Genomic DNA, 22,671 nt, shown 5'->3' on the forward strand with positions numbered 1-22,671 from the left:
TATCTTTCTCTTGCCTTCTATGTCATCATTTTCAGTGTATGTGGTTGCCTAACACAGGGGCCTAATGCAGGTAAGATAGGGTCCTTGGTTGTTTATGTTTCTTGGGATGCCATTGATTTTTTTTGCATCCCAAGAAAGTTCTGGTTTGAAAGGAAAGCATGACCTCTCAGGGCTGTCAGCCTCACCTCTCCTCTCCCATCCCACTCAGTCAGAGAGATCATGAATTTACCTTGTATTTGATTTGAGTCTTGCTGGATTCCTGTGCACCTTGGGTCCACTGGAATTTGGTGCTCCTGAGGCATCATGAGCAAGAAATAGCAGACACACCGTGATCACCAACCTCCTCATGCACATGCTCCACCAGGCTTCTTTTATAAAGCATAAGTTCAAAGATAAAATTATTAAGAATTTCAAGATGGTGACAGCGAGCCTTAAACCAAATATGGGACCATTCTGAGCATGAGATGAGGCCCTGTGTGACCAGGTATCACAGGCCATGAAGCCAGTCCTGTCTGTCTGGAATGGCTTTTGATTAACCAGGCACAGAGTTTGGATGGAGGCTGGTGGCTTTTCCTACTCACTGCCAATCTCTGGCTTGTTCTCAACTTTCCTGATTCTTGCATCCTCAAAGTAACTTGTGCTCAGGACTACCAAAGTATGGGGTGCCTTCAGGCAGGCACTGGGACAGGCAACAGCAATGTGGGTTCTTTTCTCATCTCTGCCATGCCCCAGCTGTGCAATTCTGGGTAAGTTACTCAGCCTTTCTAAGAGTAAGGTTCCAGCTGCCTCACAGAGTTGTGAAGATTAACAGAGAAAATGCATATAAATCCCTTAGCTCAAGGCTTGGCACAGAGCAAATGCTTGGTAAATGTTAGTTAACCGTGTTGTGGTTTTCACAGTTTTGGATACATTTTGCAGTTTCATTTATTTGGAAATCTTTGTCCCTTCAAATAAGGTAATGAAGAAACCTGGTGAAGACCCATTTTAGAAGGGATGGAAACTTCCCAATGGGACGATAGCTAGATGTTTAACCAGAAAATGGGCTTCAGCAGCATCCCTTTCCCCATCACTGTTAACTTAGTTAAGAAAAGCCTAAAATAAAATTTAAAAAGTGGGAAAAGGTCACTCTGAGTGATGTGGGCAGAAGGGATGAGGAGAAGCCTTCTCTAGGGATATGTTCATCTTTTTGGGAAGCTGCTAGAGGATTGGTCTCTTTTCCTTTTTTTGAAACAGGGTCTCACTCTATCATCCATGCTGGAGTGCTGTGGCGCAGTCACTGCTCATCGCAGCCTTGATCCTCCTGAGTTCAAACAATCCTTCCATCTCAGCCTCCTGAGTAGTTGAGACCACAGGTGCACACCACCATGCCTGGCTAATTTTTAAAAACTTTCTGTAGAGACGCTCAGGCTGTCTATGTTGCCCAAGCTGGTCTCGAACTCCCAGGATCAAGTTATCCTCCCGTCTCAGCCTCCCAAAGAGCTGTGGTTACAGGTGTGAGCCACTGCGCCTGGCCTTGATCTCAAGCATATGAACCTTGGGTCATATTTTTGAGTGTCTCAGGCTGACCTCTTTTCTTCTCCCTCAACAGCTTCCTCCTGGATCCCTGCCCATCTATGAATTCATTAAACTACAGTCACTCAATGATGTGTGTGTGGTGGTGGTAGGTGGGGAGTTCCCCAGACACTTGCATCAGAATCACAAATGCAGAATCCTGGACCTAATGCCAAACCTTGGAACTAAAATCCCTGGGGACGTCTGACTCAAGAAACTGACTTTAATAAGTTGCCTAGGTGTTTTTTGCTTACTCCACTAAGTTTGAGAAGTTCTTTGGGAGCCTAGGAGCTGGGAAGAAAGAGACCATTTTTTGTTTTCTGACTTCAGCACTGGGCAGATCTGCTAATGTTTGCTGAATGTTGGAGAAATGACTGAACCCAAAGTACAGAGCTAAAGAATTTCTTCCCATCTGAGGCCTCTTGGGATGGTTTTATTCAGGCCTGATTAAGCACTAGTAAGGCTGTAAATGTCTTAAAATACTAAAATTCTTCCATGGGAGTTGGTAAATACCTAGTGCTTCCCCACTGGCCCAGCTGCCTAGTCCTCTCCCTTCCACTGCCCAGGATCCAGCAACTAAAGTGTTAACCCCTGGTCTCCCAGGGGTCTCATCTATTCTCATTGGTCACTGCAGGTGCCAGTCAGCTCTGCATAGGTCCAACCTCTCTGCCACCTCCAATGGTACCTCGGGGGTTGGCTGTGTCCAGCCTGTACTCCTGTTCTGTGGAGGGAAATGGGATGAGCATTGGGAAAATCTTGGGTGGGTGGTACCCCAGCCAGTTTACCTTGGTTCTGGTGTAAGCGTCCCTGTCTCCACACGTCTGACAGGCCACAATGGATGGAGACCTGGTGGGTGAGAGGGCATTCCTAGTGGTGGTGCTGGCACCCCAGGGGGCAAATGCCCCAGGCCATGGCCACCGCCAGTGGAGGCACCCTTAGAGATGCTCTTGCATAGCTGCTCTCAGGAACTGCAGCCTCCATGAAACTCTGGCTCTGAGAAATCCTGGGAGAGACTGAGTGAGCATGAGGCGGAAATGTGAGTCCACAAACACAGGGGCTCTGCCAGTGCATTTGACAGATGAGAGGCTGCCTGGTCCAGATGACACATGCAGAAGGCAATGTGGGGCTGGGGAATTATGGGGTAAAGGTTCCCTTTTCATTTATTTAGTTAAGTTTGTAAAAAAAAAAAATCACCAAATGCCCACCTATCACAGCATTAGCCAAAATACCTTTATTAATAAAAAGAGAGTGAGTGCTTCCATAGTACTTGCCCTGTGCCAAACACAATTCTTTTTTTTCTTTTTTCCTTTTTTTTTTTTTTTTTTTTGAGACGGAGTTTTGCTCTTGTCACCCAGGTTGGAGTGCAATGGTGTGATCTCAGCTCACTGCAACCTCCGCCTCCCAGATTCAAGCGATTCTCCTGCCTTAGCCTCTCGAGTAGCTGACATTACAGGCACCCACCACCACACCCAGCTAATTTTTGTATTTTCAGTAGAGACGGGGGTTTCACCATGTTGGTCAGGCTGGTCTTGAACTCCTAACCTCAGGTGATCCACCTGCCTCGGCCTCCCAAAGTGCTGGGATTACAGGTATGAACCACCGTGCCCGGCCCCAAGCACAATTCTGTAGTTATCATCACCATCCTCATTCATAGTTGAGGAAACTGAGAACCAGGCGTCAAGTAGCAGAGCTAAAATTTGAATTCAGGCAGGCTGACACTAGAGTCTACACTCATAAATACCTCTTCTTTTCTTCAGTTTACATTTAGAAATGATTTGTGTGTGTGTGTGAGATCTGGAATATGTAAAAATCTCAGTCTGTAATATGACAGCTAGAAACCTTTTGCATGAAATTGCAATGATTTTATTTCTACAATAAGTAGAAAACTCAGTGATGAACTCTGAATAAGGCTGTGAGGATCAAACAGTCATCAGTTGCTGTGGTTTCAAGGAACACTAAAGGGCAAAGGGCCATTTAAACACTTAAAAACAGAAACAACATGCTAAGCTCTTCCATTTAGTATGTCAAAACCAGCTCAGAAGTATGTGACAATCCAGGCAATGTATTACAGTTCCTAGCCAGTCCAGTCATGATTCTCTGGCAAACTGCACCGTCATGGTTGTGATGCATTGGGATGAGAGGTACTACATAAATGTCAGATGTTACATAAATGTCAGAAATGATTATTGTTTATTAACGAGGGCTAAACTGTTTCTAAGCAAAGCTCCATCTCCCAGCCAATGTGTTCTTAGCAGAGGTTCCAACCACCAATAACCCACAAGAAGGGAATGCTTACCCCTGGCTCTATGAAGGAGCCCACTTGGGATCTGGGCTTGAAAACGGATTGAGGTGGGCCCAGTGCCACCCCTTGCTCATCAAGTGATCTCAGGCCAGCCCCCAACCTTCTGGTGTCTGCCTTAGCTCACCTGTAGAATGGGGATAATTATAATACCTGTCCTACTTATGGTACCCGGGTTGGTGTGAGAAGCAAGGGAATTCACGTGGTCGCAAGCGCTTTGTAAGGTGTGAGGGGCTGCGAGGTTGGCATTGGTCGTCTAGAATCGGGCTGGATTTAGCCTATGCTTTCTCTTTGAATCCTACTCAAAGGGAGAACTTCTGAAAGGAAATTCAGCAGGGGGATGGTGACAGTGATGGTGACGGCCGGATACTGGAGACGCCAGGCTCCTCTCGCTGCAGACCAGGCGCCCGGATCCTGCAGTCTGGCCCTGGCTCTGCCGCCTCCCAGCCCGTGAGCTTGGGCCAGTTACCGAAGAGGCTCTGGAAGTGACAGCCAAGGGCCCTTTCGGCTCTGACGCCGTGTCTAAATCAGGCTCATCACTTGGCTTTAGCTGTGATTCACCTTTTGCCTTAGGAGCAACTCTCCCTACAGCTTCTCAGACGCATGAAGCAGGGGTCCCGCGAAGGGTGGGGCTGTGTATTTCATGAGAGTGTGCACCATAAGGAAGTTATTCTCCTGGAGGAGGTGAGATGGGGGGGCGGTGAAGAAGGGGTGACAAGTGAGTGCTCTGAGAAGCCAGGATGCAGGGAATACTGAAATGAGGTCATGACTGTCGCAAGCAAAAAGGAGCTGGACATCCTCCGGTGGGGGAGGGAGGAGCGTCCTGCATTTCTGTTTGCAAAGTCTCTTCCCACATCCTTCAGCATCCCCCTCCCCACCTCTCCCCTACCCCCATCCCTACACCTTTCAAACCCCATCAGGCCCTCCCCGCAGAAGAGCCCACGCCCGCGCCTCCTCCGTGGTCTTGTCTGAAACCATAAGGATTGTTTCCAAGCTGACTCACACCACTAATGTCAGGGAGCCGTGTCACACGGCGCTGGGCTCTGCAAGCTGTTGCTTGCGCAGTCGCCCCCGCCGCTGCCGCTCCCGGGCGAGTGCACCAGGGTCCGCGCAGGCGGGGCGGGGTCGGGGCGGGGCCTGCCCCCTCGACGCGCCGGCCCCGCCCCTCGCTTCGTCCCTCCCCAGCGGACCGCAATGATTTAGAAGTTCAGGAATCCCACGTGACGTCACCGGGGGGGTGATGTAATGCACTCTAAATAGAATGTATTGTAATCTTTGCTCAGTCCAACGTGGTCCCTTCACCCGGGCTCCGCTGTTGCCTTCTCCACACTTGTTTGGTAAGTTCCTAAAAATACGGCTCGGCCACTTCTGGGGCTTTTGCATTTAGCCACTTTTGTTGCACTTGCCGCGGGAGCCATCTCGGGAGTGTACTTGTTTGCAGGGGTTGGTTCTCGGCAGCAGCCGCGAGGTTACTTGGTCCAGTGGGCAGGTCACAGGGCAAGGAGTAGGGAAGATGCGATGCATTTTTTTCTGGAGGGTGATCTGTGTTTGTAAACATTTTGGCGGACCAGAGGGAAGTCCGGCCCCGAGTGCTGGTAGACTGTGGAATTCGGCTGTGTCCTGAGGCCACCCTAGAGACCCCGCGCCGCGTGAGTGCCGGAGCGCTCGGTGGCCGCCGCGCCGCGCGCCTGAAGGGATGCTAACGTGGAGCCGGCGCCGAGTCCGCCCGGCGGGCGTGCGTGCGTGTGTGGGAGCGCGCGAGTCCCCTGACGCGGGGACCAGTTATGAATCGGGGGTGTGTGTTTGCCTCCAGAGACCTGGCAAGGTGCGGAGCCCTCCAGAAGTGCGGTCAAGCGGCAGCGGAGACGGCGAGCCAGGAACCTCCCCCCGCGTCCCCAGCTTCCCAGCGTGGCGGCGGAACCCCCGGAGAAAGTTTGCAAACTTCCAGCGGGCGCGGCGAGGACGCCGGGTCACCTAGGGGGCGGGTGGGCGCGCGCGCAGGGGGCTTGCTCTCCCCGGTGCGGAGCTGCAGCTGCCACCTCTCCCGCCGGCCTGCCGGCTGCAGCGGGTTGGCGCGCGCCCGGGGAGGGGAGGTCGCCCTCGGAGGGCGCTTGGCTTTCGCTCCAGGCGCTCCGGGCTGGAGAGCGGCGAGGCTCCGTCCGCTCCAGTCCACTCCTCCGGCTGCCTCCTGCCTCCGCTGCTTTCTTGCTGGCATCGTTACCTCTTCCCGGCCGCTGCCCCAAATGACAGCTCCGGCTCGAGCCTTGGCGGCGCCCAGGCAATTCCCAAGACCTGGCGGCGGAGTCTCCCCCTGCGGCAGATTCTCGGCAGAATAACTTGAACTTTTCACGAAGTTCTTAGAGGGGCAAGATGCGAAGGAAGGAACCAAGGAGATGTTTTCTCTCAGCAGCTGCATCCCGCTTCTTCTTTGCCATAGATTTATTTTTAAGGGGCGTCTGGTAGATAAAGCCCTAGACCTTGTCCACACTCTCACCCCCATCCCCAACTTTCCCTGGACCGGTGCCGCCCCCACTTGATGCTTGCTCAAGGCCGGGGACTGGAGCGGGCTACTTGTATATTTCGTTGTCAGTCTGCAGAATGTGTTTGATTTTTATTTTTCCCTCCTTCTCTGACATGTGTCAAGGAATAAAGACTGGATACAGGTCCATTACGTCATTCTGCAGGCCAGTAAGTGTTTGATTAACGGCTTGAGCTCCTCAAGGGTTCAGGAGCTTAGAATGCTGACAAAGCAACTCTGCTTTGCATCCCCCTACCCTCCCCACAACACACTCGTGCAATCGCCGGCTCCCTGGGTATCTTTATTGCCCTCTCTTCCCAGCCCCTCCCTCTCCACCACTCCCCCGTCTACACCGTTATCACTCTAGCCCCGCCCCCGCCTTTTTACAGCTTTCCCTGGGGCGAGCACGGTCCCTGGAGTGTGGGTAAAAGCTTCTGGGGTCTGAGGGGACCACTGTACCTGATCAGCGCGCAATCTGCCCTTTTGTATTATTTAAGAAAGGCACCAGCAAGCCTTCTCTTCTAGGGCGAAAATGCTTAGTCCTGATAGAAAAGGCAAATCAGGAAATGTTTGCAAGCGTTATGATAATACTCTGTCCTCGTGGTGGTGACTTAGGAAAACGATACACCCACTGCAAACAAAGTATTTCACTTTACGTAGTGCCTGCCCTTTAGCAGAAGAGGGATGCTGACAAAATCAGGTTTAGCTGAAAGGATCAAGACGAAACGTTTCATTTCCAAAGTGAGGGAATGTGAGTCGTTGAACCTAAACTTCCATACAATAAATTGCTGCGTGCGTTAGTTTCTAGCTCTTAACCTTAAGTTTCTATGTTGAAAGAGGAAGTCGAATACGTAAGTCATTGAATTGAGTCAGAACCTCCGTATCTGGCAGTTGAAATAAAGACCCTGTGTATGACTTGTTGCAAGGGATCAAAGTAAAAAGAACCCTCGGTGTGGGGGATGGGGGGTGGGTGAGGGAGTTGTGCAGCAGAAATTAAATAAAAAAAAGTATTAACAGAGTTTTGGATAGAGGGAGAGAGGGGATTGGAGTGGTCCCTGATTTGGAGTTGGTAAAAACTAAATAAAGAAAAGTTTACATTGCAAATATGTGGGAATTTCTTGAAGAACACATGTTTTCTTATAATTAGATCTACTTTCTTCAAAGCGAAAGACATGCTGTAGGGTAGGCATTTGTGAAACTCCTGTCTGGGGTCTAATTGACATCCTTCCCCAAGTTTGTGGCAGGATTTAGTATTTATTCACATCTAGAGATGAAATAGTGTAACCTCCACACAATATACGTGCATCGAAAATGTTGAACTTCTTGTTTGTGATGCATAGACTTAAAGGAAAAAAAATGGCCCAGTCATGGGCACTGGAAAGTGTGATTAATGATCAGTGATTTAGTGATCAGTGATTAGTGGTTTTATTCAAACTGTTACCTCTGACCAGAAGCACACATCAGAGGATTAACAGGCTCTTTAGATAAATGCTCATTAGTGGAAGGGGAAAAGCAAAGATAATAGGCATGCACCCAGGGACAACTTTCGAAGAAAATCATTCCCGTCTTCAGAATAATAAGCTCTATTAACAGAAAGCCCTTTTAATTTAAAACTTGCTTTTATCTTGTAAATCAAAGTTAGATGTAAAAGTTTGTAGTGCCATTATAACCTAAATTTTCCCATATCCACTAGATGTGGATTATCTCAGTAGCGATATTTTTTTTATTTAAACAAACAATTGGACCTTTAGAGCAGCTGAACCCTGACAAGTTCTTAACTCCCAGGGTTTGAAAGTGTCCCCCCTTCTAGGATGGAGATTGCAGCTTGCTAACTAGATGGCGCACTGTTATTTGGTGTTCTCTGCTGCGTAGCGCAGGAGTATAAACTGAGCATGTAGCTGCTTGCGAGGTGTTCTTCAACATTTACAACAAAGTTGATTCTGTGTAGGGTTGGAGGCTAGACAGTTCCACAAATTTTTAGTCACATTTTCCATGTCAGTTAAATCTAGGGAGTTCAAGACTACTGGAAAAATTAGTCTCATTACTAAAAGAAACTTAGAGAACGAGGGAGGTACCAGAGTCTAGGAGGTACCTCTGGGTTGCAGAAGTAATTGTAAAATACCAGACCTGTTCTTTTTACTAAAAGCTAGTTTCACTATCTTCTGGTCTTAAATACTGAGGCAAATACTCAAGACTTATTTTCTTCCTAATCTTGCTGGTGAAACAGAAGTTACTAGAAAGAAAGGAAGAAAAAACTTGATTTGGTGACTGCAGGAAGCAACACGTTGCTGCTTTTATTCTACAGATAATGGTAAGGATGATGTTTATTATGCAATTAAACAGAGAGAAAACTTTGCACTTAGTTAAATAGAACCAATGTTGTATTTTCATAGATGGAATTCAGAAATGGATTTTAGATTTTGCACAAAATTTTAATGTTGCTTTTGTCAGTTTCCTGGGACTTATAGCATTTTATGTGGAAGGATGTGTGTGTGTGTGTGTGTGTGTGTGTGTGTGTGTGTGAATAAGACTATTATTTCCCGGGTAAAATATGTTCAGGAGCATATGAACTACAGTGGGGAAGCTATGGAGCATGTTAAGTAATGTGTCAAGCATGAATTCCCCTTTCCGTGAGGTTTCATGAATCACTTCAATAAGTATTTAAGTTTTAATAAGAAAGTTCTTGAAAAAGAAACCTAAAAATAAAAATTAAAAAAAACAGTTTTCCGCATTCAAACCTAGATGTGTATGTCCCTGAAGGACGATTCTATGGGTTGAATATCAACTATTACTTTAGTTTTAAAACTTAAAAGAAGAAGAATAATAAAACTCACTTGTGTCTCCCCAGAAATGTTTCTCATTTTCCTTTGCTTATAGCATTTTATATGGATCTCTTATTTTTAAATCCTTACTGATTACAGTGGTTTTTATTTTTCAACTTCACTCATAGTAAACATATTCAAAATATCTCCAAGCCCACTATTTTTAATGTAAATTGCTGGTGCCCATAAATTGCCTGTCAATTAGCGGTCAGTCGTGACCTTATATAGTTTATACCTGAGAAGATAGTTTATTAGAACATTCCAACAAAAAATTGGAAACCATGCCCTTATTTATAGATCTCTGTTATGTCACAGCTTTTATTTGAATAGGTGGCTAAATGAATGGTAGTTTGTCAGAGAGACTTTTCCTGCATAGATTTTCAATTCTAGTAAGTTGAAGATTTTTGTTACAACGATTTGTCAGTTTCCCACACCTGCACATTCAAAACCAATCAATCATGGAGTTTCCATGATGGCAAGTTCCGAGACTCCCAATTTCTTACTATAATCTACTTTTTAGCAATGAGGTATCACAATCCTATAATATTTTCTTGTCATTGGAGTTTATTCTTACTAAGCTAAAAATTATTTTATGGGTGTGTAATGTTCACTAGATCAGTAAGATGTGAACTTTGTATTTGTAGTTCGTTTTCTTCTGGTTATGTTGTTGGATTAAGATTGGGATTTGAGTGGACTTATTATTTTTGTCATCTTTTCTTTCTTCTCCTTCTCCTTCTTCTAAGCAATGCAGTTAGTCACAAAATTAAAGTGATCCTGGCTGGTGTTTCCCATCTATATGCTTCTTTTGCTTCTTACAAATTGGATTTCTACAGCAATTTAAGGTCTTTTTTTTTTAGAGGCAGCTTTCTTGGATGAAGATGGAACAGTGATCTCAGTCAATTCATTATCTTGTCCACTTTGACTACCAGCTGTATTATGGGAATCAACCAATGCTTAATTAGTGTTTAAAAATTTAAATCTATGACTATTTCTCTGAATTCTATTTAAGAAAATTATACAATTGAGATAAGGTAATAAACTGGGGGTCAATTGCCTTAAATATCTAAGTGTGAGGAAGAAGCACTTTCAGATATGCTAAACAGACTTAAAGACACAGAAGACCCTTTTTGTGTTGCTATTTGTAAACTAAGTAACCTATCTATTTTGTGGCAATGCTTTAAATACAAAGTCTGGCACTTTAAAAATGACATCATGTTTAATGTTTTCACTAAAGAATTATTACATTTCATAATTAGGGAAAAAATGAGCAATTAGTGTTTTTTGAGTATCCATTAGTATTCCATTGTTGAGAATCACAAATCATAGATTTAACATAGGAATTTTTTTTTTATAAAAAGAGAGAAGCCTTTTAGAAATTTCCAGATAGTGATAGCACTCTTCCAGAAACCCCACTAAAATTTTTGAAGCTCTTATTGAGGACTCTGGGACTGTCACAGTAAAAGATAAAGTTTAGGATAAATTCTTGAACCCATAAAAGATATTATATTGACATTTCAATATTTCTTTTTTCCAAGTTCACTGTATTGCCTTCCCCCTCACCCCCGAGAAATAGATCAGAATCAGTTTATCACTTTAAAAATACGTATTTCAGCTGCTTTCTTCTATTTCCTTAAGGTTACATTTCTGATCTTAACCCTAAAAAGATTTTAGGATTTCAATCCTTAACAAGGATTGAAAACTACCAGGCTGGCGTTTGACTGGAACTGATTTTAGAGGGAGTTCCTTTAGGCCTAGAGATTCTGATGGTGAGATACAAAGGCTTATGGCTTTACGCGGATGGTAGGGCTAGGGGAGGGCCTCGGATTGATAGACCAATTTTTCATTTTACAGAAGAGACCCCTGGCTCACCAAGGCCCAGAGCTAGAGAGAGCCAAACCAGGCTGAGAAGCCTGGTCCCTGCCTCCAGGTCGGGTGCTCCTGCCATAAATGCCCTTGTCAGGAATGGGGCATAACCTATGACTTTGTATCCTTCACTCTTTTCAAGCCTTTTGATGACTAATCTTTCAAAGACAAATTTTTATCAGATCTTTGGAATGAACACCTTAATCATAAAAACTGTAGTTTCTATTTCATTCATTCTTATATAATATCTGCAATGTTATTTTTTCTGATAAGGGCCTCCTTAATTAATTTTAACTTAAATTCTCCTTTTTTCATCATTATTGTGAGACATACCCTGTAAAACCACACCATCCAGATTTCATTTGAGAGTAAAAACCAGGCAGGACTAAAAATGGTCTGAAAGACTGTCTCAAGAACAAGGCAGTGACTTTCTCTACTTCCTGTCTTTTCTCTATCATCTGTGAGGATGGGATCTGAAATATTATTTAAAGTTAAAATAAGTAACCTTTTTTGTCAAATAGAGAAACAGGTGATGTTTTTACTCTAGAGGGTGTACCTTTGCCTAGGATCTGTCTGTAATACATTATCTTTCCAGATGGATATATATGAGTGTGTTTGGAGGTGATGAGAAGTGAATTGAGTCTGGAAGTATGTTCTTTGAGGTTTGACTGGCAAAACTTGACCAATCATAACCAAAAAAATTCATGCATGCAACACAGAGGGCTCTAGAGCACCACACATTTGATTTAAGATGATATTTAGGCTTGTATTTAAGATGGGGAATAACAATGTCTAAATAGAAATCCTGAGTGCACCTACTGCATGTGTTGTTTGGCCTCACCCACGGGTTTCCTCTCCAGCTGTTTGCATGCGATTTTATATCAGAATTCAGGTCTCTTTTTATTCTTTTATTACACTGAGGAGCTCCTGTGTTGCAGGCATGATTTCTCCAATAGAACACATTTCAGTCAGTTTTATGCAGTCCTCTCTCTGTTGGCTTCCTAAGGGGGAAAAATACATGCAACAACAACAACCAAATCTTTGTTTTTGTTTGAATTAGCTATTAGAAGAAATACATTTAATCTCTATTTGCCAGATCTGGTAGGACCATTTCACTTTATCAAAACAAGATTTTCTCCTTTAAGTAAGTTGGCTTCTGACTGGCCAGGTATTAATTCATGCATCAGACAGTAGAAGGCATTGGGATAAAGTCCATTTCCACCAGGGTATCTAGCTATGGTGGGGTGCACCATCATGAAGGGCCTGATTTGCCTCACTGCAATGACAACATTGTGCAGAAAAACACTGACTCCGAGGAGGAGAAACAATATTATAGGCTCAAGCTTCTAAAATCATATCAGGGAATGATCCTGTGTCGAAGGTGACTGTCAGAACGCTGGGGGCCTCCAGGGTCATTTTCTAAACTACAGCATGACAAAATGTTCTCTTTGTCTATTCTCTGCATTTTCCTTCAGGTAGTGTTTCCCTAGATTCATTCTTTAACATCCATTTCAACTACTCTGCCTTGATGAATAATCCTGCAGTAACAAGTCACAAATGTGTACACAGCAGAGCAGAGATATTTTTCCATAAGGAAAACAGATTTTTATATCAAATCTTAGAAGAAACAATTAGCAAAACAAAAGGGGGGAAGAAGAGTTGAAATTCGACTGATGGCATAACAAGCTCTGTCCATTCGTGGCTCTGCAACAATGAGAAGCCTGAGACTGGAGGAGGGACGCAATCCCCAGAGAGCTGCCTTGAGCTTATTATGCTTCTCTGCCTCAGTTTCTTCATTTGTGATGAGAATGTCGGGCTCACCCAGCACTGTCCGGTAGTGAGAGCCACAAATGTGAGCCGCATATTTCATTTTAAACGTTTTAGTAGCCACATTAAAAAGGTTAAAAAGAAACAGGTGAAGTCATTTTAATAACACTTTGATTTAACCTGATATATCCAAAATATTATCATTTAAACATGTAATCCATATAAAAATGTTAATGTACTACTTTACATTCTCTCTCTCTCTCTCTTTTTTTTTTTTTGGTACTAAATCTTTGAAATCCAGTGTGTATTTCACAACTACAGCATATCTCAATTTGGACTAGCCACATTTCAAGTGCTCAATATCCACGTGTGGCCAGTGACTATGGTATCAGACAACACAGGGTAAATCAGTGGTTTATGATCCTGGCAGCCCAGTAGTACCACCTGTGGAACTTATTAAAAAACACTGATACCCTTCCACTCTGACATTCTGATTTAATTGGTTTGGGGTGAAGGCCTGGGCCTCTGTATATTTTAAAAGCTCCACAAGTGTTTCCAATGTGTAGCAGAGGTTGAGAACCACGGTTCTAACTGATCTCTAAGGAATCTTCTACTCTAATATTCTATGATTCTATTTAAGGAAAGGGATTGCAGTAAAGCGTTCATTCAGAGTTCAAGGGCAGCAAGCAGTTGTTACAAGCATTGCGGCACCCTGCAACACATATTTAAGAAAATATAACTGATAAAGATTAAAATTTACAGAATGAATAACTTAGACAATAATTCTTTGCACCACAAATGGGCTCTGTTTTGTGTAACTTTCAAACGTGGGTGTTTTAAATGGTCTGCTTCACTAGAAATCTTAATTTAGGATTTGATTTACATGTAGCCTCGTAGAAACCCTCTGTTTTGGAAAAGGTCAGGATTCTCACATTTCAGTTACAGTATTTTGCCAGCTTACTCTTTTGCCCCAGATACTTGCCTTTAGTTGTTTGGGGAGGGAAATTTTTACTCCAGTTGAGACATCTGGATCCCCCAGAATTTTCTTCCTTCCAAGCTTTTAACAAACTTGTGTTATTGCCTAGACCAGATTTTCTCATGTCAAGATGTTAGTTATAACCTCCTAGACTTAAGGTATTCATTTTTATTTGTCACCTTTTAAAATATTAGAAGAATCAATGTTTTTCAATGCACATCAGAATGCTTTGTTTTAATATACCTGTTTTTTATAATACACCAGTCTGTGCATTCACTAAAGGATGCAAAAAGTATAAAATAAAAAATAATTTCCAAACTCCTCACGCACCTTCTTGTGAAGTCTACAAACAGAATTGTTTGTGGAGGGGAGGAGAGACCTTGGTGTCAGCCTCTTGTGACTTCATGCTGCAGAGAGCCTCTGCATCCCCAAATTCATGAGTCATTTCACTCTGACCCTCTCTCTCCTTATCCCCTGCAGAGCCATCTATGTCCAAATACATGTCTATTCGACCATATCGCCTTTAAAGCATGACTATAAACTAGTTTTAAATATAAAATTACATGTTTTTCTACATTTTGTGGTGATATTTGTGTTTTCTGTAATGTCATTCATTGGAAGAATGTTAGCTTTCGTTTATTAACACATAGCTCTAATCCCCATTTTATAGATGGGAAAACTAAGAGATTGCCAAGGCTAGGCATCCTGCTCATTGATTAGATGGGTGGTTGGTATGAGAAAAGAGCTCACATTTATTAGTGCCATGTATTCCAGATATTCCAGATAGAAGCACTGCTTTGGGTTGCTTCCAGGTAGGGATTTTCCAATTGCTTGTACTATTGCACTTGTCTTTGTATTTATAAATAACATTCTTTCGGGTGCTTTCCCATGCATTATTTGCAGTTAAATGGTTTCCTTGCTAATACCTCTTACTTTCCAGCTTCAGGCTACATGTAGCTGGATTGATTAGTAAATACATAAGGATATATTAACTTCTTAACATGGAATCTGTTTTAAAAGTTGCATGGAGACATCTGTTGCAAACCTGTGTTTTTGGTAGTATCCAGGGAAACTTTCTGTCAGGCTACTTTGTGATTGACTGTTAAAAGTATTGTGTGGAGAGACAATGAGATTAATGATGTAAGTTACTCATCTGTTTTGGGGATTGAAGGCAAAGGCCTGTACGGATTCATTTGTTGAGCAAGATAGACTCTAGCCCTAGCTCCTAAATTATCTTTTATAAGACACTTTAGCCCTTGTCGTGCCAATGTACTGTCTTCACACTTGGTCTGGAGCCATCTGTGTTTAAGTATTTGGTTTTTGTTTTCTCCTAATAATGATGATACGCTGGGCTTGGCCATTTGCAGTCTCTGTCTGCATTTCTGTGTCTTTGATGGGTGAGCTATTGATTAATAGTGCAATTTTCGACCAGTGCCAGGTAGCGATTATTTTGGATTCTTTCCTCCAAGCATCATGCTAAATTTAAAGCAATTTTAATATTCATACATATACATGCTTATGGTGTTTATGCTTATATGAAAATAAATGTGTATATAAATAAAAACCTGGGCCAGTGAGCACCAGAATGTTAGTAGGGCATACACTTGCAAATGTGCTTATCATTTTTTTTAGGGTGCCCATGGACACATTGTAACTCCTATTGGCCAAATATCTATTTGTAACATTGATTCAGATACATATTGTTGATTAAAAGATATTGTGAGATTAAAAAAATTGAAACCATATTTAAGACACTCCTTTTTTCTGAGAAGGCCTGTCTAAGCACACATTGTTTACAATTTTGTCTTCCAGTTTTGCAAAATCGGATGAGTAACAACCACCATTCTTAGGGTTGTGCTGTGTTGACGTCATCAAAGATGAGGGTGCAGTGTTTTGGCACCATGAAGCAGCATGTAATTTGAAATTGTACTTTTTGCTAAACACCCATGCTGATCTCCAAACCATTCAAACACTAAAAAACCAAAACAAAACAGTAATGTCTGCTGATTGGATGGAGGCAGCATGGGCAAAGTACAATTTTTTTTTTTTTCATGTGCTTTGGAAGCGCTTACAAAAATCAGGGAGAAAAAGAGTACATATAATTACTTGACATGCCCTTTGGAAGGGACATTCTTAAGACAGACAGGTTGAGTCTTTAACCTAAAGTTCATTTTTATCCTTTCCAGGAAATGTGCTTTCTTTCTTTTTTCCTTTTTTTTAAGCACAAACGTGGTTGTATCTTTAAAAGGAAGGCTTAAGAGTAAATCATGTGGCTGCTTTATCTTTATTTAACATTTAGAAGATATTTTAGGAGATCTATTTAGGAAGTCTTATATTCCTTCACATAGTTGTAGTTATTTAATGCTTGTTTAAAAACATAAGGGGTTCTGGAGATTGGTTGCACAACAGTGTGAGTATACTTAACACTACTGAACTGTATACTTAAAAATGGTTAAGGTGAGGCCGGGCATGGTGGCTCATGCCTGTAATCCCAGCACTTTGGGAGGCCAAGGCAGGAGGATCACTTGAGGTCAGGAGTTCAAGACCAGCCTGGCCAATATGGTGAAACCCCGTCTCTACTAAAAATACAAAAAATTAGCCGGGCATGGTGGCGCACGCCTGTAGTCCCAGCTACTCGGGAGGCTGGGACAGGAGTATCGCTTGAAGGCAGGAGGCAGAGTTTGCAGTGAGCTGAGATCGCACCATTGCACTCTAGCCTGGGCTTTGCAGCAAGACTCCATCTCAAAAAAAAAAAGGTTAGGGTGGCAAGTTGTATGTTATATATATTTTACCACAGTTATAAGAAATGGGGAAAAAGTTTGCTTGTACCCATTCCCCAGATGGGGGAAAATAGAATTTACAGACCATTTGTTTCAAGTTAGATGCATCCACTTTAATTTTTTTTTTTAATTTGCATTCACTTATTTTTATTTCAATAGCTTTAGGGGTACAAGTGGTTTTGGTTACATAGATGAATTATGTAGCAGTGAAGTCTGGGCTTTTAGTGCATCTGTCACTGGAATACTGTACATTGCACCCACTAGGTGATTCCTATTCCTCACCCTTTCCCAACTTTCTCCCTTCTGAGTCTCCAATGTCCATTATACCACTCTGTCTGCCTTTACATACCCCATAGCATAGCTTCCACCTATAAATGAGAACATCCAGGAATTTGGTTTTCCATTTCTGAGTTACTTCACCTAGGATAATGGCCTCAGTTCCATCCAAGGTGCTGCAAAAACATGATTTCATTCTTTTTTATGGCTGAGTAGTATTTCATGGTATACATATACCACATTTAAAAAATGTTTTATTTCCATAGGTTTTGGGGGAGCAGGTGGTATTTGGTTATGTGAGTAAGTTCTTTAATGGTGATTTGTGAGATTTTGGGGACGCATCCACTTTACTGTCATAATGGGAAGGTCAAAAATCTAAACAGGACTTTTGTACTTTGGGATAATGTAGACAGACGACATTGGTATGTGTGTGATGTGATTTTGACACATAGGAGAATCCAGGGTAGCTAAAAGCTAGGCACGTAACACTGCATGCCTCTTTTCTGGCTTGGATCTGGGTGAGCCCTGTGTGTAGAAAGCTGTATCATTCCATTTGAAAATGCATTTGACCTTATTTGAGCAGTTTTTAAGAAGTTTACTTGATAGCCTTTAGCATCATATATATATATATATATATATACACACACACACACTCTCTCTCTCTCTATACCATATAATATGGTATATATATAAAATACCATATATATAGAGAGTGTGTGTGTGTGTGTGTATATATATATATATATATATATATATTTACACTCAACTGAGATCAATGAAAAAAGTCAGGCAAGAAGGCTTGTAGTTTATGTCTGGGAATGTAAACCCACACTTCACAGTAACACTGACCAATGAGAAGTTGCTTTGTGGGGGACAACCTGGGAGTTGAAAATTTTGGAGACAGGTCACAGGGGGAATGGTGGAGGAAATTAGAGATATTTGACTCGGAAAGGAGGAGGCCCAGGTTTGTGCATAATATCAAGGAACATTCTGTGGACAAGAGGATACTATTTCTGACTTATTCTCTGTGCTTCGGGGAAAAACAGTGAAAATTGCAGGAAGGAGATGGTTTGCTGTGTGGAGAGATGGAGTGTGCTGTGTTTGCTCTTTTGGCTCCAAAGAGGGAAGAATTTTAGAACAAGTAGACCTATACATCAATGGAAAGGACTGCCTCAGAAATTAGTGACCTCCCTGGCATGGGGTGTCAGAATTATTATAGGAAGAGTTTCTAGAAGCAGTAAGAAGGAGGGCGGGGCCAGTTGCTCCTGGCTTTTTTTGGATTATGAACACTTTAAACAATTAGGTAAAAGCTATGAGCCAGTTTTCATAAAAATAACATATAGGCAAATATTCATGAGAAGGTTCATGGACCCGGAAGCCATGGACTCCAGAATGGAAAAATCTCTGGGCTCAATAATGATGCTTAACAATGCTATGGTTATATGGACACATAAACTTAAAATTGCTGTGGTTGAATGAATATGATCAGTTTCATGTGGTTCATCCTACATGTGTTGGTGCATACATTACATGTATTAAGCTATGAAAGTAACCAGAGCTAATGAACTTCCGGTGAAGTGTATAATCAGGAATGGAAATTCACATTCATTGGATTCTCATTTATGTTTCTCTGTGAGAGTAACTGCCTGTTTGCCCAATAGCCCATACCTAGACAACCACTGATTAATAACACCTTACATTGTTTAGGAGTTTCAAAGTAATTTAATAGAAATTATCTTATTAGGGTGATATAACAACACAGTGAAATATGAAGGATAGATATTATCCTTCCCATTTTAGTGGATGCAGAAACTAAGAATCCCAGGGCTTAAGTGGTATGTGCAGTCCCAGCTAAAGTAAGTGCCAGACATATAACTGGAATTCAGGTATCCTTCCCTCCCTTCTTCCTTTTCTCCTGCTTCTCTTTGTCCGTCCTCTCTGCCTCCATGCTAGCCACATACACTTATGGAACCAAGTGTGCTCTTTGTTACTAAGAAGCAGCAACAACCACAAATAAACCAAGCAGCTCCTTTCCAACACAAATATCAGCACCCTGTCTGAGCCTAAGTTCCTTTCCTTCCTTCATCCCTTCCTTCATTAAATATTAACTGAGCGTCTATTATGTGCTGGGTACCAGGGATAAATGATCAAAATCAGACATAGTCCCACTCCTCATAGAACTTGTACCAGGTAAGTCACTGCAATTTAGTGTTTCAGGAGGAGGGCGAGGGGGTGCAAGCCTGGAGACAGAAAACCCAGTTAGGGGCTATTGTGGTTATCCAGACAAGAGATGATGGGGGCTTGAGTTATGATGGTGCCAGATTCAAAAGCCATGTAAGAGGCAAGAGCAGTATGACTTGGGGATTGATTAACTGGAAGATGAGGGGACCAGAGAGTGGGGAAGATGGAGTCAGGATAAGCCTGACTCAGTAAGAAAGTCTGGGTCATCCTTTGTGGTGCTGAATTGGGGGATGGTGAATTGGGGGATGGATTCTGGCCCAGTGCCCACAGGCTTGTGTCTGCATCCTGAGAACAGAAAATGGCTGTGAACAAAAATGCCAAGAGCAACTGTAACTGAAAGGTACAGTGCATTATTGGGTTCCGTGGCAGTACAGCTTTGGTAACTTCTCCCAGAGAGTGGCTCCATAGGGAGAAAGGCACCCCCTCCTCCCAGGGCGACCACATCTCTGGCACTCAGTGGGTCTAGGGCATGGCCGGGAGTGTTAGCTTCCTGAGGCTGCTGTAGCAAAGTAGCACAAACTCGGGGGCTTAAACAACAGACACTTATTCTCTCACGGTTCTGGAGGCTGCGAGTCAGAAATCTAGGTATTGGCAGGGTTGGTTCCTGCCCAGGGCCTGTGAGGAAGAATCTGTTCCAGGCCTCCCTCCTTCTTCTGTCTTCTCTGTGACTTCACATGGTCTTCCCTTCGCATATCTGTCTCCAAGTTCCTCTTTTTATAAGGATGTCAGTCATATTGCATGAGAGCCCACACTAATGACCTCATTTTAACTTAATTACCTCTACAAATACTTTATCTTCAAAGAAAGTCCCTTTCTGAGGTACTGGGAGTTTGGACTCCAACATATCTCCTTTCAGGAAAACACAATTCAAACCACTACAGCAGGTGTGTCCAGCAAGAAGGCAGCACCCAGGTCAGGTAATAATGGGACTCTAGGAGAACAAGCAGATTGGGAGTGATATGTTTTATAATCAGACATTTTTTTTAGCACATGCTGAAAATAAACCTCAGATAGATCCCTGGAAAAACCTGGAACAAGTCTTCGGAGATGGGGATCCATATGTTAATTACCAACTATGGACATAGCCAGCAAAACACAGCAAAACAAGCCTACTCTTAAAAATAGATACGTACATGTTGCACTTACTGACAAATTTTTGCTAATGTAGGCATTACCCTTGGTTTGGCCTTGAATTTGTCACCAGGATTTATAAAAGAGCAACGCTGAAAGGTTAACACCAACTTTTAACCATGAGAAGAAAGAATTAAATACAACTATGGTTTGCCACTCTGGCAGCCTTAACAATTATTGTTTTGATGTGCTAACATTTACTGACAAGGACAAAAATCACCCATTCCCATAAACACACACACACTAAGCTAAGTATAAATGTTTCAGTGTGGGAAGGAAAAAAATTCTGATTTTCTGGTTGTTGATGGATAATTTATGTCTATGTGCTTCCTTTGCTTTGCACAATGAAAAGACAAAATTCTGCATTTTAGAAACACATCATAATAAAAAGACAACTCAGTTTAAAATGGGCAAAGATCCGACTAGACAGTTTTTAAAAAAATTTTTATTTTAGGCTCATGGGTACATGTGTGGGTTTGTTAGATAGGTAAATTCAATGTCTTGGGGGTTTGTTGTACAGATTGTTTTGTCACAGAAAATTTTTAAAAGAAAATATACAAATGGTCAGTAAGCACATGAAAATATGTCCAACATCACTATCTATCAGGGTTACTTGTAATGGCCAAAAATGTGGAAATAACTCAAAGCCCATCAACTGTTGAGTAGATAAGCAAAATATGGTGCATCCATATATTGAAAAATTACTTGGTTGTAAAAAAAAAACTACTGAAATATACTATAACATGAATGAACCTTGAAAACATGCTCAGAAAAGGAATCCAGCCATAAAGGACCATATATTATATAATTCCATACATAGGAAATGTCCAGAATAGGCAAATCCGTAGAGACAGAAGGTAGATTCATGATTGCCTAGGACTGGGGGTGGGGTGGGGAGTTCAGGGGTGACCATTGAAGAGTATGTAATTTCTTTTGGGGGTGATGAAAATGTTCTAAAATTGTAGTGATGGTTGCACAAATCTGAATATTCTAATGTCATTAGATTGCATGCTTTAAGTGAGTGAATTGTATGGTATGTGAATTAGGTCTCAATAAAGCTGTTAAAAAAAGATAACACATCATGGAAGAAAACATGGGCTGCTAAATTCAGTTAGAATACATGCCAAATAGGGCATGTTGGTCCAACAGCTTCTCTGCATATTTGGGATGAGTAGCTGTTGATAGGGCATTTCAGACCTCAGTCTTACAGCATTTATCATATGTATCTCCAGCTTGCACCTCTCTCCTTGGCAATGGCCTTCACTGCGCCTTTGACATTTTCCAACTGCGCCTTTGACATTTTCCTCTAGATGGACTGCTGCTTTTCCTTAATTTTCAAATTGTTCAAACACAAACTCATCCTTATACCAGTTCTTCTCCTGACACACCCATTTCAGTGAGGGCCACCACTGTCCTCTGGGCCCCCAGATTGAGGCTTCATGCCCTTCACTGACTTGGCCCTTTTCTTTGGTAGTCTTGAACATATCATTGCCACATCTTCTGGACTCTGCCTTAGCAGTGTCCTTGTCCTGTTTCCTTCTAACCCAATTCCCCCTATTAACTGAGAATTAAGGGGAGCAGAATTATTTATTGAGTCTTTAGTGAGACTCCTCTCTTGCTCTACTATGTCAACCTTCATAACAAACTTAGCAAAGGGCTACAATTACCCTTTTTTATAGCTAAGGAAAATAAGGCTTAGAGGTTAAGGGACTTGACCAGTGGGACAAAACCAGTAAATGGAGGAGTTGGGTTTGGTCCCAGTTTTGTCTGGTCCCTGAGCTCATACTCTGTCCATTCTAGCTACCAAGAATTGCTCCCTTGCATAGCTCTGAACATCCCATTTCCCTTTTCAAGAACCTTCACTGGTGCCCTGTCTCAAGGCCCCTAGGCCCCTCAGCCACATCCTTGTAGGTGTACTCCATATTCAAGACAGATCCACTGTGGTTTGTGTTGAGTGCCTCTCTGGCATGTTCTTCCCTGGAACATCTGCAGTCCTCTAGTACAGTGGTTCCAGACACACACGTGCACACATTCACCCAGACATGCTGCATTCACCTCCTGCCTGTGAAAACGGTACTCTCCAAGGCCCATCTCAGTCATCATCTCCTGATCTGCAAAACCAAAAGCAGAATGCAAAATTAATTAATTCCTTAGTGCTTTGTTAATCTTTTTCTTATGGTTTTAAGAAAACATATCTTCTATTGTGATTATTTTTGTGTTTTTCATAAACTCCCTCTCCTGGATTGTAAGCTCCATGACAGCAAGAACTGAATCTTGCCTAGTTTTGACTTCTTTCATCGAATTAGCATAGAGTAGATGGTGACACACAGTAGATGGCAAATTAATTTTGCATGAACTGACTAAAGAGACACTCACTCATTGCTGCCATAAACTTCCTAGAATCAGCATGAGATGTTAACCAGCCTGGTGAGTGTTCCTGGAGGACC

General features: G+C 42.5%; 1 protein-coding gene across 2 annotated transcripts in view; it reads left to right on the forward strand.

Annotated features, from left to right (window-relative positions):
- The first annotated feature begins 4,942 nt into the window (after nt 1–4,942).
- Nucleotides 4,943–22,671, forward strand: part of CREB5 (cAMP responsive element binding protein 5) — a 416,278-nt gene continuing 398,549 nt past the window's right edge. The window contains exon 1 of one of the 2 annotated variants that reach the window (XM_008960013.5): nt 4,943–5,187. Coding sequence is in view for 1 of the 2 variants with exons in the window: in XM_063606199.1 (XP_063462269.1) it covers nt 8,677–8,679 (3 nt within the window). In the remaining variant the exon portion in view is untranslated. Of the gene's footprint in view, nt 5,188–8,279; nt 8,680–22,671 lie in introns of those variants that run through there. The other variant, XM_063606199.1, reaches the window with a different exon arrangement.

The sequence above is a fragment of the Pan paniscus genome, chromosome 6, assembly GCF_029289425.2.
Source record: "Pan paniscus chromosome 6, NHGRI_mPanPan1-v2.0_pri, whole genome shotgun sequence".
Lineage (NCBI taxonomy): Eukaryota > Metazoa > Chordata > Mammalia > Primates > Hominidae > Pan > Pan paniscus.